At 46.2% G+C, this 17,125-nt stretch overlaps 1 protein-coding gene across 18 annotated transcripts in view; it reads left to right on the top strand.

The window, feature by feature from the left end:
• Window positions 1-17,125, top strand: part of Camk2g (calcium/calmodulin dependent protein kinase II gamma) — a 60,877-nt gene that overhangs the window by 35,989 nt on the left and 7,763 nt on the right. For 3 of the 18 annotated variants that reach the window (XM_031361970.1, XM_031361976.1, XM_031361983.1), the window contains exons 13-18: window positions 433-495; window positions 2,465-2,508; window positions 10,720-10,752; window positions 12,745-12,813; window positions 13,959-14,003; window positions 16,649-16,697. In XM_031361970.1, the coding sequence (XP_031217830.1) occupies window positions 433-495; window positions 2,465-2,508; window positions 10,720-10,752; window positions 12,745-12,813; window positions 13,959-14,003; window positions 16,649-16,697 (303 nt within the window). The remainder of the gene's footprint in view (window positions 1-432; window positions 496-2,464; window positions 2,509-10,719; window positions 10,753-12,744; window positions 12,814-13,958; window positions 14,004-16,648; window positions 16,698-17,125) is intronic. The other 15 variants (XM_031361984.1, XM_031361974.1, XM_031361988.1 and 12 more) reach the window with 7 other exon arrangements.

Genomic DNA, 17,125 nt, shown 5'->3' with positions numbered 1-17,125 from the left:
TGGAATGTCGTGAGGGAAATGCTTTGTGCTTCAGGCACTCTGATAACAGGCTCATTTAAAACAGAGCTTGGTTTCCTCAGAAAAAGTACCTGCCTCCCACCAGTCAGCCTTTTACCTGCAGGCTCTTAACTTAAAGCGATCCGTGGGGACAAGCAATGAAGCCATTGCCATGAATTTGAGATGTGGTAGTCTCTTCAGCCTGTCCAAGCCTCACAGGCCCCCAGACTGCTGTAGGGCTGGCTGCTCCTGCCTCCTCAGTCTGTCCCCTGGTGCCTCCTCTACCCCAGCTCGGCTGGCTCGGCCATGCCACCTGGGCCTTGCTGTGTGTGGGCAGCCAGCAGTTCCTACGCCTCATGCTGCGGCATGCTCGCTGCTGACTGGCCCCCGTGGCTTTGCGGCAGCTCTGTGCACTGAGAGATTGTATCCCCTCAGTTGGCAGGCAGAGCTCCGCCCCCGCCTCGCCTGCCGCGAGCGCCGCCGGCCTAGCCGGGCAAGGTACGTGGCATGAGTCCTCCCTGACCGCCTGCCTTGGCTCCCTGCCACCCCAACAGTAGGGCCAGCATGCCAGGCCCACTCACCAGGGAGGCGAGTCCCATGCTTGCGGGCTGAGATGGGCATGCCATACGGACCACCTAACTTGGCATCTGCAAGCACATTGATGTTATGAAGGCCCCTAACCAGCCGTGCATGCTGGGCGCTTGCCAACTCTCAGGAGGCAGTAGCCTGGGGACTTGGAGTTGGGCAGTAGGAGCCTTCCCTCCAGATGGCCCAGGGCTTGACCTTCAAACAACCCTGGGCGTGGCCTGAAGCTGTCTGGTGCTAAGACTAGACTTTTCCAGCACCATTTAAGACCCCTCAGTGACAGCCTCAAAATTGTAGAGCCTGGAGTTTATAGACCTCCAGGTGTAAACGGCTGTGTAGTACAGAATCTATAGGGTCAGTCGTCCCTTGGCTTGAATTCTAGCCCTGTCAGACACTGAGCAAATCATGTTGGCTCTCCTGCCCAGATTCCCTCATCTCTGTAATGGTCTTAACAAGTAACACAGAGATACTTAAGAACATGTATGTTGTAGGTTCTCAGCTCTGCCTATACAGGACCACCAGCCACCTGGGAGCTCATTAAAAAAAGAAATATTGATGACAAGGTCCCACCCCAGACAAAAGTCAGACACTTTAGCAGATGAGATGAGTATAGGTGTTTTTTTTAAAGTTTTCCAAGTGATTCTCGTGGTCATCCTGAGTTGAAAACCAGCTGATAAATATAACAGCAGGCAATTTGGGCTTACTGCTATAGACACATTAAAACTTTCCTTGCCCACATGCAGCATGGCTGGAGAAAAAAAGATCAAGGCCATTTTTTGAGAACCAAAATGTTGTGATGAAGTTATGCTCTTTCTCTCACTGGAGAAAGACAGGCATGGCCTCCTGAAGAACAGAGGAGACTGGTAGGAGTCACAGCAATAGTAGCCATCACTCCTTACCTGCCAAGCACTCTGCCAAGTGCTTCTTAGACATCCCATTGGATCCCCACCACCATCCTGTGATCTACGTGCAGTTTCATCCCATCTTATAAATAAAGAATTTGAGACTAGAAGTGGTGAAATAACTCATGATGGTCAGTCACAAAACACAGCTTGCAAGTAGTAGGACGCAGGTGGGAATCTATGGCAGTCAGGTGGGTCAGAGAGTTGGGCTGGTCCTGTTTCCCTGTGCCCTCCAGAGCTCTCTCACCCTCTGTCTGCTGCCTTCTTATGACCTCTGTGGCCTTCTGGTGTCACCAAAAGCCTGGTGTAGATCATCAGCCTTGCGTATCACCCCATGGCTGGCTGGAGTCTGTTGGGCAGCTCGTAGTTCTAGCCAATCCTTCTACTCGTGGATCAAGAGAATGGGAAAGGGCCATAGCTAGAGCCCAGTGAACTGGTGAGGAACTGCCCAGCGAAAGGCTTCAGCCCCTTGGCAAAACCCTCCTGTAGGTGGTCCCGGTTTCTGTGTCTGTGACTGTCTGTCCTCACGTCTGCTCTCCTCTGTGAACTGTGACACTATTCTCTTGAGAAAACTCCGGAGATGTCTTGCATCCTTCCATCAAGAGGACTTCCATGGTGTCTAGAAATTGAGCCCTCACCCTTACACGTTGGCACTGTTTCCAGGCCTGGAGAGAAGCTGTTGAGGACAGCACTCCAGTGCCCCAGGAAGCTCGTGTACTGAATGTGGTTTCTCTCCCTAAGCACAGGGCGTCTGCTTCCACTGAGCCCTCAGCCATGGCAGAGGAGGCCCTAGTGTGCCATGGCTCTGAAACCCTCAAGATGTCCTTCCTGCAGTGGAGCTACTGGAGTGAATGGCCTTCTTTCAGGAGCGGTGGGGGCTCCTGGCCCCTTGTTAGCTCAGCAGTTTCTTGCAGATCTGGCTGCCAGGTTGAAGAGAGGATGTGGTGCAGGAGACATGACTTGTCTCTTTGTTTTCACAGCTGCCAAAAGCCTATTGAACAAGAAGTCAGATGGCGGTGTCAAGGTAGGTACCTCTCCAGCTCTCTGGCCAGAGACTGGCTTCCCTCCTGGCAGCTGCTGAGGAGTTCTCCCTAGGCACCTTGTCCTTGCTGTTTTGTTTTAAGGCTTTGTGCACAGGACATCGGGTTGCACTGGCCTGAGGGAGAAGAAAGGATATGTGTCTCCTTTCCTTAGGTAGATGGGAAAGATGTTGGGGGAATGATCCTAGTTTCAGTTTCCTAGAGCTGGTCCTGAGCCTGACTTCCGTAACCCAGCCTCATCTCCAGGGCTGGACTCACCAGGTTTCTGGTTTGTTTGAGCCATTTGGTTAATCTTGTCCCTCTTTGCATAACCTCTTTAATCGCAGTAAGCCAGTGTGCCTGCCATAGTAACTCAGGCTGGGTACCATACTGGGACCCTGAAGCCACTACTACTCTCTCTGGTGTTTTTCTGTAAACTACTTCCAGATCACAGACAGATGCCACAGAGAGTCTCAAGTGCCTCTAAGTGAAGGGACATGGTGTGTCATAGCTCATGTCTGTCTGGTAGAGGAGTTTTTCCCTGGGTGAGTCAGGGCATAAGAGGGCCTGGAATAGTGACCTGGCTCAGATGAAGAGCAGTTAGCTGGGGATACCCACAGGGTAAAAGGTACACGCGCAGATCGGAGGCAGAAAGTGTCCTGAGACCCACTAACCGACACATCAGAGGACTTCAAACAAGGAATTATCTAATCTCTAACAAAAGCACACATTGGGCCTTTTCCTGGGAGCTTATGTGCACAGTTACACTGTATACCTGTGCCTCAGCTGCTCCTTTCTTGTTCCTTTCCTCTCTGCATGCTCGCTTTTGTGTCCTCCTGCCACAAGGAGGAGCACTCAGAACCCACTCACACCCACTCACACAGAGCCCCTCGGTTCTAGGCATGAGCAAGATGACCAAGCCAAACAGGAAGAGGTTGTCAACAAGGTGGGCCAGGCCTAGAAACTGGGAAGAAGGTTAAGGGGCATAGGAAGATGAGCCCATTTGGTGGTTGTCTCTAAGGTATGGAGTTGGAGGTGAGGGCAAGCTTCTTTTTTTCTTTTCAGTTTTACGCTTGAATGCATTTTCTTTAAAATGAGAGAACGTTACCTCTATAACCTAAAAACAACAAAATGCATTTGTATGAGTTGTCATATATTGATGTTCTCTGACCAACTAGAGTACATGACATATGGTAGAAAGATAGACAGGCATGGTGGCACAATGGAAGTGCTTGGGAGGCAGGGTAATCAAAGGGTAGTGAGAGTGAGCCAGCTTAAGATGGCAGAGAAAACCCTCATTCCCCCCCCAAATCTTTTTAAAAGAGAAGAGAGGAAAACGTAGTCAAAACTATGACCAGAGCATAAGGATGGGGCTCAGGAGCTCAGTGGTGGACAGCACCAGGGCCCTGGGTTGTATTCCTTGGCAGTGTGGGAAACAAAACAGCTTCAATAATTTGATTGAGCAGTAAACTTGGAAGTCTGAGTGTTAGACTATAGAAAACACTGCATGTCTGATTGAGGAAGCTATGGTAAGGGTGATGAAAGATTTAAAGGACTTGGGGTGTCCTTCATATGCACAAGGCTCTGGGTTCAATCCCTGTAACAAGGAAAATGAACAGATGTCTAAGTGTACGTGGAGACTGGAAGACGGCAAGAACTGTGCACCGAGGTAGCAAATACATTATAATTTAGAGATGAAAGGAAGATTCAGAAGAAAAAATGGTCAGAAATATAAAGAGAAAATATTCAAAATTATTGACCAGTATGATGACACAAATTCTAACTAAATTAGCATAGAGGTTACCTGAAGTCACGGTCCAGCTACACCCATAACACAGGGAATATCTGCTGTGATTACAGGTGTGCCCGAAAAGGCTCACACTGGGTATGGACGATTTTCTAAGAATCCATTGGTTGGCTTTGGGGCACACAGTCTTGTAAACTTTGCACTGGGAAGGCAGTGGTAGGTATGTCAAAAGGTCATGTCTATTCTGAGCCACATAGCACACAACAATAAATAAATAAGAATTAGCTGGGCTTAGTGGTGAACACCTTTAACTAAACCACTCGAGGCAGAGGCAAGAGCTCCAGGACAGTCAGAGCTACACAGAGAAACCCTGTCTTCATACCACACCACACATACCCCCAAAAGAGGCAGAGGCAAAGGCAAGTAGATCTCTGTGAGTCTGAGGCTGACTTGGTCTACATTGTCAGCCAGGACTACAGAGAGAGACCCTGTCTAAAATAAGAAGGAAGGGCCGGGCAGTGGTGGCACATGCCTTTATTCCTAGCACTTGGGAGGCAGAGGCAGGCTGATTTCTGAGTTCCAGGACAGCCTGGTCTACAGAGTGAGTTCCAGGACACCCAAGGATACACAGAGAAACCCTGTCTCGAAAAACAAACAAATAAATAGATAAATAAATAATTTTTTTAAAAGGAAGGAAGAGGGCTGGTGAGATGGCTCAGCGGGTAAGAGCACCGGCTGCTCTTCAGAAGGTCATGAGTTCAAATCCCAGCAACCACATGGTGGCTCCAACCACCCGCAATGAGTTCTGACCCCCTCTTCTGGTCTGAAGACAGCTACAGTGTAATTACATATAATAAATAAATAAATCTTTAAAAAAAAAAAAAGGAAGGAAGAAAAAAATTCATCAGGCAATGTCATGGTTTCCAGCCTTGACTATTAAACAAAGTGATTATGAATGAAGTTCAGGTGGGAAATTTATGTTTTGATCTCATTGAGATTAAGGGACAGGTGGCAAATCCGATTGAGATATTTTTAATGGCCCTGGGAATCACATGGTATGACCCAGGGAAGAGTCCATTCCCTAGCCTTGAACCCTTGACTCTCCTGCCTCTCCCTCCCATGTTTTGGTATATGCTATTATGTCCATCTTTGTGAACAGGGTTTCTGACAGACTCAAAATTTTTTTAAGATCATAGTTTCAAAGATGACTGTCTAGTATAACCATGTAACATTAGCCTATGAAGATAATTATATACAAATTCCAGAGCCAGAAGTATATCTCAGAAAGAAAACACTTCCTAGCACATACAGGGTTCTAGGTTTGATTCCCTTCACCGTGCAAAAAAACACCAGCCAAAAATACTGATTTGGACTGGAGAGATGGCCCACTTTTTGCTCTTGCAAAGGACCTGGGTTCAGTTCCCAGCACTCATGTGACAACTCAAAACTATCTGTAACTGTATTTCCAGATGACCAAATCACCCTTTCTGGCCCCTGTGGTCTCTTCATTCACACGGTATGCAGATATAAGCGAAAGCAAAACATCTATAAACACAAAATAAAAATAAAGAAATCTTTTAAAACTCAATTTCAGGGTGTAGCCTGGAATTTAGATTCCAGAGGCCTTGAGAATCAGCTATTGAATTTTAATGCATTCCTTCGCCCAAAGAAGTCTAAAATATGAAAACTTAAGGCTATTATAAAAGGAAAAAACGGGAGTTATATGTTATTAAGGTATTGGAAAAAGATTTTAGCAAAGGAAATGGAAAAAGAGCAGATGCTGAAGAGGAGCAAAAGTGTACAGCGAAGCTAGACAGCACTGGAGGTGAAGGAGGAGGCTCTGGACAGAGCAGCTGGCTGACTGGGAGTGCGTGTGGGAAACTTAGCCGTTGTATGTTTGACCTGATACATACTTGGTAAATAAGTTCTAGGCTATGTTTCTTTTCTGAGAAACGGGTTTTACTATTTTGATGGGATAAGAGGCCAAGAAACAAATGTTGTAGAAAGGAATGGTCAAAGTTAACAGACCAGCTATGACTCTTGGGACTATAGATCAACCATGGAGCACTTGCCTAGCATGGCCAGCCCTTAGTACTGCTGTATAGGAGGGATAGTAGGTAGTCACAGGTATGGTGGCATGGCAATCCTTTTATTATTAAAGTGTTGTTTAACAAATATATAAAGTTTAACAAATATAGTGCCCACCCCTTTTTTTAGAAGTAGAAAAATGATCTAAAAAGATCCATTGGCCACCTGAAGATGGGAAAATAGATCAGGAAGACAACTTTTAGCCTTATTACTACCAATGAAATGCAATTGAAACAGTGAGCCTGGTCTACAGAGTTCCAGGACAGCCAGGGCTGCGTAGAGAAAGCCTGTCAGGCAATGTGCCATTTTTATTATTATTAATTGAAGTTAGTAATGGTAGTAAAATCAGTGTCAAAGCCATACAGATGTTCCTAACTTTGCTTCTGGGCATTTTCTTCTAAGAATTCTAAAAAAGTAATACAAAGCAGGAAAAGCTGAAAGCAGATGTTTTACATGACGTTCTGTGAAAGGATTGAAGTGTTTCAAAAGCCAGCCAGAAATAAAGATTTATTATTAAATAACAAATAATTAGTAAATTATTAATAAAAAAATTGCTGCTCTTGCAGAATACTGTAGTTTAGTCTCCAGCATCCGCCTCTGGTGGCTTACAGCAGCTCATCTGAGACCCTCTTCTGGCCTCTTCAGGCAGACCTGGAACCGAGTAGCCAGTTGTGAGCTGCCATATTGGTGCTGGGATCGAAACCCATATCCTCTGCAAGAGCATCATCTGCCGAGCCATCTCTCTGGCCCCTAAATTGTATTCTTTAAAATACAGCATAACTGTAGATTCTTGTTCAACATAATATAGGGACAAACAAAAACTCAGAAGTATTTCATCATAGCTTTTTTTATAAAAAAAAAAAGATTTATTTATTTATTATATGAAAGTATACTGTAGCTGTCTTCAGACACACCAGAGGGCATCAGATCTCATTATGGATGGTTGTGAGCCACCATGTGTTTGCTGGGATTTGAACTCAGGACCTTCGGAAGAACAGTCAGGGCTCTTAACCGCTGAGCCATCTCTCTAGCCCCAATCATAGCTTTCTTAACATTTTTCTGTTATTGTAGTTTTTCTCTACTTTCCATACTTTTCACCTGGGCCATGTGTCAATACTAATCAACAAATCAAGTTATTCTCTACTAAAAATAAAAAGAAACTAGTGGACAGGTTGGTACATTCCTGTACTCATGACATGTGGAGACAGGAGGGTCCAGAGTTGTCCTGGTTACTAAGTTTATGAAGCTACCAGGGTTATCCTTAGCAACAGAGTGGGTTCAAAGCCAACCAAAAAAAACAATCAGTTTTTAACTCAAAATACTAATTTTATAAAGTGTAGCATAAATGTCTATGTGATAAGTACCTTATAATTTAAGTTGCATGTGAAAAAACAGAAGAGCGATAGGAATTTGGGCAAAAAAAAAATTACTCAAAATTCCCCTTTGTATTTCAAATTGTTTATAATGCAATTGTAGTCTTTCTTACTCAGTAACATAAATAGTCAATTGTGTAATTGGAAGAAAAGGAGGAGACAGAATGTGGGACTTTGAACCTTTGTGGGCGCTCTTGAAATTTGAGCTGATGGCCAGAATTATGAGGGAAGCCATAAAGTTGCTCAGAAGATCCTGAGCTTTCTCATTTGGATTTTTCTAGAATCTCTCTTCCTTTTCCAAGGCTTTTTCCTGATTTCTTCAGCTAATTGTCCATAGGAAGGCCCCCTTACCTCTGTTCAGATGTTTCTGTGAGATGTTTCGACAGCTAACACTGGTTTGAGTAGATACTGTGTCCCATGGCTTTGAACTGGAGAACTTGAGGTCTGCTCAGGCTTCTTTAAGAAGGTTGATGCTTGTGACCCAAGGTCTGTGGAGAAGTGAGCTCCACTTCTGAAGGAGAGAACTAAAGAGGACCACAAACACTCAAATTCTGTGAGGCCTCTGGACAGCTTGGCATTCTGCAGATTTCAGGCCAGAGTGACCATCCAAGTTTGTTTTGGGGAGAGAGAGAAAAAGCAAGTTATAGTTAAGTATTCTTGGAGCATTTGTTTTAAATGAGTATGAAAAAGAGGCCTGAATCCTTTAACTGTGTAAAATTTTAAATTTATGTACAGTTTTTAAATAGAAGTCAGACATGGTCCTTTGAAAGTGACCTGGCATTTAAACAATGCTGTGGTGTTCTGGTTGAGAATGGCTGAGGGCAGAGCCCTGAAAAGATGGACAGAGAAACTAAAAGACGGCCACTGGGAAAAACACCCTAAGAACAGAAAAGGGTGTTTGGTTTGCCTGTAGGACAGCTTAAGAAGAACAGAGCCAGCCAGGAGAAGGCTAGGGACACACTTCCCATGAGGCTAAGCAGCTGAGAGAGAGGTTTCTATTTGAATGCAAAGCTCAAAGCAACTGCAGTGGCCTTCGACAACCAGCCACTGAAAACCACCAGAACTTTGTGACTGAGTGCCTGACCTGCTTCTCGGAGTTTACATTGGAGACACATGCTCTGGTTTAGCTTGGGGAAAAGCCACCTTCAGCAAACCTGGTCAGTGCAGCACTCATTAATTGATCTGACGTCCACTGCCAGTCTTAACACTCTGGCTGGGTGCAGTGACTCACACCTGGAATCTCCGCACTTGAGAGGCTAGAGGAATGCCACAAGTTCAAGGCCAGGGTGGGCCACAGTGACGACCTGCCCAAAGGAAAAAATATGACAAGAGAAGAAGAGCAAGTATAAATACTGTTGGGGAAAAGGATGGGATGGTTAGGTAAGAAGATAAGTCGTAAGTAGCTATCTGGACAGGGAATATGCTCGATACACATGGAAGGCGACACCCTTCTTTTGAGGGATAATTTTGGTTATAAAATCTCATATTTGAGCAGATTCAAAAGGCTAATGCAAGCTGGGTATGGCAGCACACTGGAAAGTGAAGGCGGGAGGGGTAGGAGTTCAAATTAATACTTAGTTATGTATCTTGGTCAAAGGCAGCTTGAACTGCTGAAGCCCTACTCTAAAACAAGGTTTACACAAATCCAATGAAGTGACACATACCTGTGATACAACTACCCAAGAGATTAAGGCAGAGGGATTGTAAGTTCTGGACCATCCTAGACTATATAGCAAGACCCTGTCTCAAAACAGCAAAAGGAAGCCACAATAGGTTTTTCTTCTCCTTTAATTCAAATCCAAATTATGGACAAATTTATTTTTTAATGTTTTGCATATAAATTATGCATAGTAATGGGTTTCATTATGGCATTTTCATACACGTGCGCACACTCCCACAAACCCCATTATCCTCTAAAATATCCTTCTAAATATTAGTAGCCCCCTTCCAGAAAACATCTCTTAAAGTAGAATGTTAGTCCCATGAGGACAAAATCCATTTCTCAGATATGTTTATTATGCCCAGAACAACCCTCAGTAAGTAGTATTGGATGTCGTTAAGTGAATATACGAACGTTAAACAACAGACATATCCCAAGGAGACTTCTCTCTCCCAGTGAGCTAATTATAAAAGTCATAATTACCCTTAGTCTCTTAGTCTACTCTGGTGTATTTTCAGTGTGCTGTTTGGTCTTGATTTTGATGCTCTGGTCTCACATGGAACCTGAGGTCAGAGCATCTAGTGGCAGTTAAAGAGTTACTTACAATTCAGCACTCCCCTGGCTCCCCTCCCTGCGTCTTTTTGATCACTGTAGTCTTAATTACCAGCACTGCTATGTTTCTATTTCTAGTAATGACAAAAAGCAAGAGAACATGCACATCTTCTAAACCAGCATGGTTATGCTGACAGGGAATAGAATGTCAGGTTTTAACCATAAGATGAAGAGTCCACAGAGTTTTTGTGAACAGCGTTCACACCTTCATTGAGGTCTAAGTTCAGAAGTCAAGAGTTATTAAAGCTGAGGGCATCTTGTAGTAGCTTTTGTTGTATCTCTGGTAACTACCCACTCACATTTCAGACAGACCTAGCTGTAGAATACCCTTGTTAGTGTGCCAGTCCTATCAACCCAAACCTGTAATTTTGCAAGTCAAATATTACACACACACACACACACACACACACACACACACACACACACACACACTTGTGACTGAACAACTCAGACTTCTCAGAGTACACTAAATTTTCTGTGTTTGTGAACCAGACAGAAGAGTTTTCCAGCAGCTGGAAGAGTGTATGTGCCTGTGGTCTGTGTACTGTTTTTAACCCCTTTGATGCTGGACTCCGGGTTGCTGCTCCTCCTCTTCTCCTCTTCCTCCTCCTCTTCCTCTTCCTCCTCTCTCCCTCGATGCAGAGCCCGAGCTGGTGCACTAACCTGCAGTGTCTCTGTGCTTCTCTTCTCACCTCCTCTCTCCCCTTCTCTTTCCCTCTTGCTGTGGTGTGTCCAGAAAAGGAAGTCGAGTTCCAGCGTGCACCTAATGGTGAGCCTTGCCTGCCCACCCACCCTCCACTTCATGCTGCTTGTGCCCGCCTGCCAGCCATGCAGACCCATTCTGCCATGTGCGTGTGCGTCACTCATCCTCACTGCATGTCTGTGCTGTGTGGGCAGGTGTGGCCTGTCCTGCCAGGCGGGGGCCATTGCCCAAGGTCACCCAGTGGCCTTAGCAATGGACACTGGAAGGTGTGATATGGCACCCCTTGCTGTGGAGGGAGTAAAGCTGAGAGGGATTTAGGGGAAGGCAGCACAGGGAGAGACAATCACTCAGGAGATGGTATGAGCAGCTGCTTCCTGGGGCCCGAGGTTCAGTAGGCAGCTGTGTAATGAGAAGACTAATGGTCAACTTGAGACTCTAAACCTTGTTCTCCTGTGAAAAATCCCATTTTCCTGCTAGGTCCAGGGTTGTAGCCTGCCCACCCCGCCCTCAGGAGGAACAGCTACACTGAGCTACAGTAAATGCATCTTTTCTCATGGAACGCTGGGCACCAAGGGAAACAAGCAGCCTCGTCATTATACCATCCATTATAACCAGAGGTGTGGCCCCTTGGGTGTTACTCCAAAGAGAAGGCCTGTCTTGTCATGGAGTGTTCATCCCCTGCAAAGGTCTTAAGGTCAACTGGGCTTTGTAGGCTGCGCACCCTTCTCCAGTCAGTCCCAAGCAGAAAATCAGGAGAATTCTGCCCTCTGCTGTCTCAGGATAGGAACACAAGATAACAGTTGCTATGGTGTATTTTGTTAGAGATGGGTTTTTGTTGTTGTTGTTGTTGCTGTTGTTGTTTTTAACATGGGAACTTCTTTCCAGCCTGTAGAATTCAGTAGCATCTTTGTAGTACTTGATGTTGATTCAAGATTCCATGCCTAGCCCTGGTTTTGAGAGATCTCAGCCACTGACCGCAAGCTGAGGTTATATAACTTAGATCTGGCCCGTGGGGCCTTTAGACGAGATGTAGAAGAGTCTGGATGCATTCTGTGGAGAGGAGACATGCATTCTGACCATCCACATGTCTTCACTTACGCTCTGAATCGAGGCACGTCACGTTTGTCTCCGTGCCTGTGGGAGAACTCAGGTTGTGAAGCTGCTCCTTTGTGGCTGTAACTACATTGGGACCCAGTGAGACTGAGTTAAACTGATCAGGGATTCCGAAGAGGCAGAGAGCACTGATCTGGGTTCCTGACCTGGAGATTGGCCTTTCTTCCTTCCTGCCCAGCCCCTCACACTCTTTCTTGGCTGTGTCACTCTGTAATGTTTGAAAAGGCAAGGAATATCCCTGGTGGTCGAGTTGCCATTGGGAATATTGACTTGCTGGGCGGCTTTGTTCTTTCCCCGGAGCTGAGTGCTGGGACTGCAGCCACAACCACCACTGAGACTCGCCTGCCCGTCCCTGGAGGTGTGCCCTCACTTCCAGCTGACCAAGTCCAAGACTTACCAGGTGGAAGGTGACCAGCAGGGAGATCTGTGGCTGCATTTTATACCCGAGTTGAATTCTACCCCGGAGGCCAGATGTTCTTGCTCATTTCCTTCCTCCTCTTCATATCAGGCTTCAGGCTGGTGTGTTTTGAGAGGGGAAGGAAATGCAGGTGACGGGGAAGGGCAACGGGGGAGCCAGAGTTTCCAGTTTTTACTCTGCTTTAAGTCACTTTCTTTCCCACCTGTAATGTGGGAAGAAAATCCTGAATTTCTTTGCATCTGGTATGACTCTGTAGTGACATGGCACCTGGAGTAAGCAGAAATTTCTGGAGAGATGCTTTAAAATAAGTCTTCCATCAGTCCTGCAGGGAGGCTGCCTCCAGAGCTAGGTCTCTGGGGCTCCCCAAATTCTCCATCTCTCTAGCCATTGCTCCCATCTGCACAGTGTTACAGTTGCCACCTCAGGCCTGGCACCTCTGCGCCAGACTGGGGACAAGGGAGGTCTGGGAGTCAAACCTGAGCAACTTTGCTGACTCTGGAGAACTAAACCATGTTTTCTTGTCTCAGCCACAGAGCAACAACAAAAACAGTCTCGTAAGCCCAGCCCAAGAGCCCGCGCCCTTGCAGACGGCCATGGTACCTCTGACTACGGCTTCTCCGCCTCTGAACCCTGGCTGCCTCCTGCCCCTTTCCTACCTCCTCTTCTTGTCTTACCTTCCTAGGACTCCTCAGCTTTTGTCATTTTCCTCCCATAGGGCAGACTGCTCTGTGTGCTGCTCTGCAGGCCCCTTGCCCTTCATTCTCCTGCTTGGCAATGTTCCATCCTGCATGGCAGAACCACTGCTCCTGCTCCTTTTGCTGTTGGGGGAAAGAGTGATCAGGGCTGCCAGTTAGGCCTCCTACCCCCAAGCCTGACCCCTAGTGGGTCTGCTGTGGGGGCCAAGGAGGTGAGTTGCTTTAAAAAGCCCAGGGTAGGAGCTCTCTTGGTACTTGATCATTAGCTCTTAGAAGCCTATTTGTAGTACCTGCCTCAGCCTCTCCTTTGCATAGTTAAGAACAGGAGGGAGGACTGGGCTTCCCCACTCTCTCTCTGGTCCTGGAGAGCCCGTCTGTTCAGTCCTCTCTGGGTTCCTCAGCAGGTACAGCATATCACAGAGCTCTCACTGTTAGTGCTGGCTAGCTGATGAGCTAGCAGGAAGGGAACAGGGGGACAAATTACCGTGCCTGCCATGCCTTCTATTTCCTGCGGATCCCTCTTGTTATGATCTGGTGCCATAGGGCCACCTAGGGAAGACAGAAGGAAGGTGAAAAGGGCACCTCCCTGAGCTCAGCTTGCCACAAGGGCATCCTAGGTCTTACCGGGAAACTATCTTTTCTGCTTTCCCTGTGTCCCCGTGTTCTGTGCACCCCTTGATGAACACTGTTGGCAGGGCCTGACCTGTGCTCAGAATCCCACAGCTCTTCTTGTATATTTGCCCCATGGGGCTCCAATCTAGGAAGAACCCTTAGACCAAACAAGCTTCAAGTACAGAGGCCCCTGCCCTCTCAGCTTCCTGAGAACCTGCCTCTTCCAAGCTTCTCCTTACCAGCCAGTGCTGTCAACTAAATCCAGGGTCTCCTACCTCTCTGGGATCCTAGTTAAGCCAGTATATATTTTTCTTGTAGGGATGGCTGGTGGGCAGGCCTCAGTGATCATCATAGGGTCTCTAAGGGTGTGGGGATCCCTCAGGGAAGAGCTTAAGTCCCCAAATCAGGAGGGTAATTTTTATCTTCTCTCACAGGAACCACAAACCACCGTGGTACATAATGCTACAGATGGGATCAAGGTGAGTAAGCGGCCACCAAGTCTGCTCTTTCTCGATCAGCAGCAAACAACTGAACTGAGTTTCTGGGGTCTGAGAGGTTTGTGGCTGTTACAAGCAGGTTGTACCCCAAGGCGGAGGTGTTTGTGGAGTTAGGGCCTGTCAGTTACTCCATTCTGAGGAATGGCAGAGCTTAACAGCTCTGAGCCTAAGCTTTACAATTGGATTGATCTGGTGTGAATCTTGGCTACAAATTTCTGAGCAAGTCACTTAACCACTTCCTACCTAAGCTTTCTTATTTGCAAGTTACAGATAGTAATATTTTCCTCCATGAGTTAAGAAGTTTAATGAGAAGGAATGTGAGGAGGGGAAGACAAAGGCCTTGGAGATACTTGATGAATAAAGTACTTACTGAGCAAGCGTGAGCCCCAGAACCCACATAGTGGCCTACTTAGAGTCCCAGTACACAAGAGGTAGAAACAGGATCACCCAGACAATCTGGCTGGCTAGTCTAACCAAATTAACAAGTTCTGGGTTCAGCCAGAGACCTTGCCTCAGTAAGCAGAGTGAGAGTAATTGAAGGAAACAAAGAGCATCAATCTCTGCCCGCCATACATGCACTCATACCCATACATACATGCACACCTTACACTATACATGCTCTCAAACCTGTGCATACATGCTCTCAAGCCCATATATACATACATGCACAGCATTCACCGTAGGTGCACTCACACCCCTAGATACATACACACCACACACCATACATGCACTCACACCCATACATACATGCATACATACATACATACACACCACATACCATACATGCACTCACACCCATACATACATGCATACATACATACATACACACCACACACCATACATGCTCTCACACTCATACATACATGCACAGCATACACCATACATGCACTCAAACACCCGTAGATACATATATGCCACACACCATACATGCACTCACACCCATACATACACACAAAGCATACACCATACATGTACTCACACCCATACATACACACCACACATCATACATGCTCTCACACCCATACATGCACACAAAGCACACACCATACATGCTCTCACACCCATACATACATACACACCACACATCATACATGCTCTCACATGCATACATATATGCACAGCATACACCATATATGCTCTCACACCCATACATATATACACACCACACATCATGCTTGCTCTCACTCCCATACATACATGCACACCATACACACACACACACACACACACATATACTCCAAAGAGACAAAAATATAGCCAGACCTTGCAGTATTCTCTTTAGTATAACTTCCCACTCCTGATTTTTTTTGGGGGGGGTTGGTTTTTTGGTTTTTCGAGACAGGGTTTCTCTGTATAGCCCTGGCTATCCTGGAACTCACTCTGTAGACCAGGCTGGCCTCCAACTCAGAAATCTACCTGCCTCTGCCTCCCAAGTGCTGGGATTAAAGGCGTGCACCACCACCGCCTGGCCCACTCCTGAATTTTTACTAACATTACTAAATGCCATGGCTCTGCTTTCTAGAGAGGACAAAACAAATTTTCATTGGGAGCAGGGGGCTGGAGGGCAAGACCCAGTGGATAATATACCAATAATCAAATAAGATAAAATCTAGTCGTGATAAATGCCCTGAAGGAAGTGGTACAAAGTAAAGAGAGTGAACAGGGCCTTTAATTAAGTGGTCAGGGAGCGGCCTCTCAGGAGTGGATATCTGAGCTAGAAATGAACATCAGTGGGAAGGAGGCAGACAGGCAGGCTGCCAGGCAGAGGACACGTACTCCAAGTGCAGAAACTTGGCCTGGATAATACCTGAAAGAACCAAGTGGATCTGAACTCCAGGAGCAAGGGCCAAAGGAGTAGAGTCAAGAAGTTGGAAAAGCAGGCAGGGTTTTCAGTCTGGCTTACTTTGTGCTCGGGTGTGGGTGTGGGGGTGCTTGTTTGCTTCAAGACAGGGTCTCCCCGTATAGCTCTCTAGCTGTCCTGAACTCACTATGTAGACCAAGCTAACCTTGAATTGACAGATCTGCCTGCCTCTACCTCCTGATTGTTGGGATTAAAGGTTTATACCACCTGTGCCTGGCAATATGGTTTACATTTATTCTTGAAACAAAAAGAAGCTAGTTTTTAATCAAGTGAGAAATAAAATCCAGTTGTATCTTATAAGTTCAGTGTGACTGCATTGTAGAGAGTGGTAGTGAGGAGAGCTGGAAGCTGTGGTTGTGATTTGGGTGCAAGATGTTGGCAGCTTGGACGCATTGTAGCTAGCTATGTAGGTGAAGAGAAGAGCTGGGATTTATGTTACAGGCACAATGCTGAATAATGGGGAGGTATTTTAATTTTTAAAAATTGGATTAAAAATTGTAATTATATGGAATTTAATTTTAATTTAATTTTGGGCTGGTGGGGATATAAGAGAAAGAGAAGGATGAAAGCTGACCAAAGCTTTAGCATGAATGACTAGGAAATGCCTTTTCATGATAGAAAGGGACATTGAGATATGAAGAGTTTTCTAATTAAGGAGCAAGGGTGGAGAACTCTGATTGCTCTAGACACTCTTGTAGGAACCTACTTGTTCCTGTTCCTCCGAGCTTCCAAGGGCTGATCACATACATATCTCTTCGGCCCACAGGGCTCCACAGAGAGCTGCAACACCACTACAGAAGACGAAGAGCTCAAAGGTAGGTACTGGCCCTTGGAGGGGAAGGGACACCCCCCACCCACGTGACCTAGGTACCTCAGCATTGATGGGGCATCTGTCTTTTCTGTCCCTGGAACTGGGATTGGTACCTCCTTTAACTGTAGGAGGGGTTAACCTAAAAGCTACTCTCCATGCATTGAGATGTGAGATCCTTCCTTGTCTGGTGCTAGTAGACCAAGCAAAAAAGGGCTTCCCCTCCTTCACCAGAGTCTAAAACAGCCAAATTAGCTGTTTCCAGGGCCAGAGCTTAGAGAGTCATTCCTGTTGTGGATAATGATGTGGCATCCCAGAGCAGAGGCATCTGTAGAAATAGGGCCTGGTTTTCCCAAGACCAATGCATTTCTTAGGATGCAGAACTTTGAGTTTTAAAATGAGGACAAGGATTGTGGTATAAGTCAATGGTAGAAC

This window comes from Mastomys coucha, unplaced genomic scaffold (assembly GCF_008632895.1).
Source record: "Mastomys coucha isolate ucsf_1 unplaced genomic scaffold, UCSF_Mcou_1 pScaffold9, whole genome shotgun sequence".
In the NCBI taxonomy this organism is placed as follows: Eukaryota; Metazoa; Chordata; class Mammalia; order Rodentia; family Muridae; genus Mastomys; species Mastomys coucha.
This window is presented reverse-complemented; position numbering and strand designations above follow the sequence as displayed.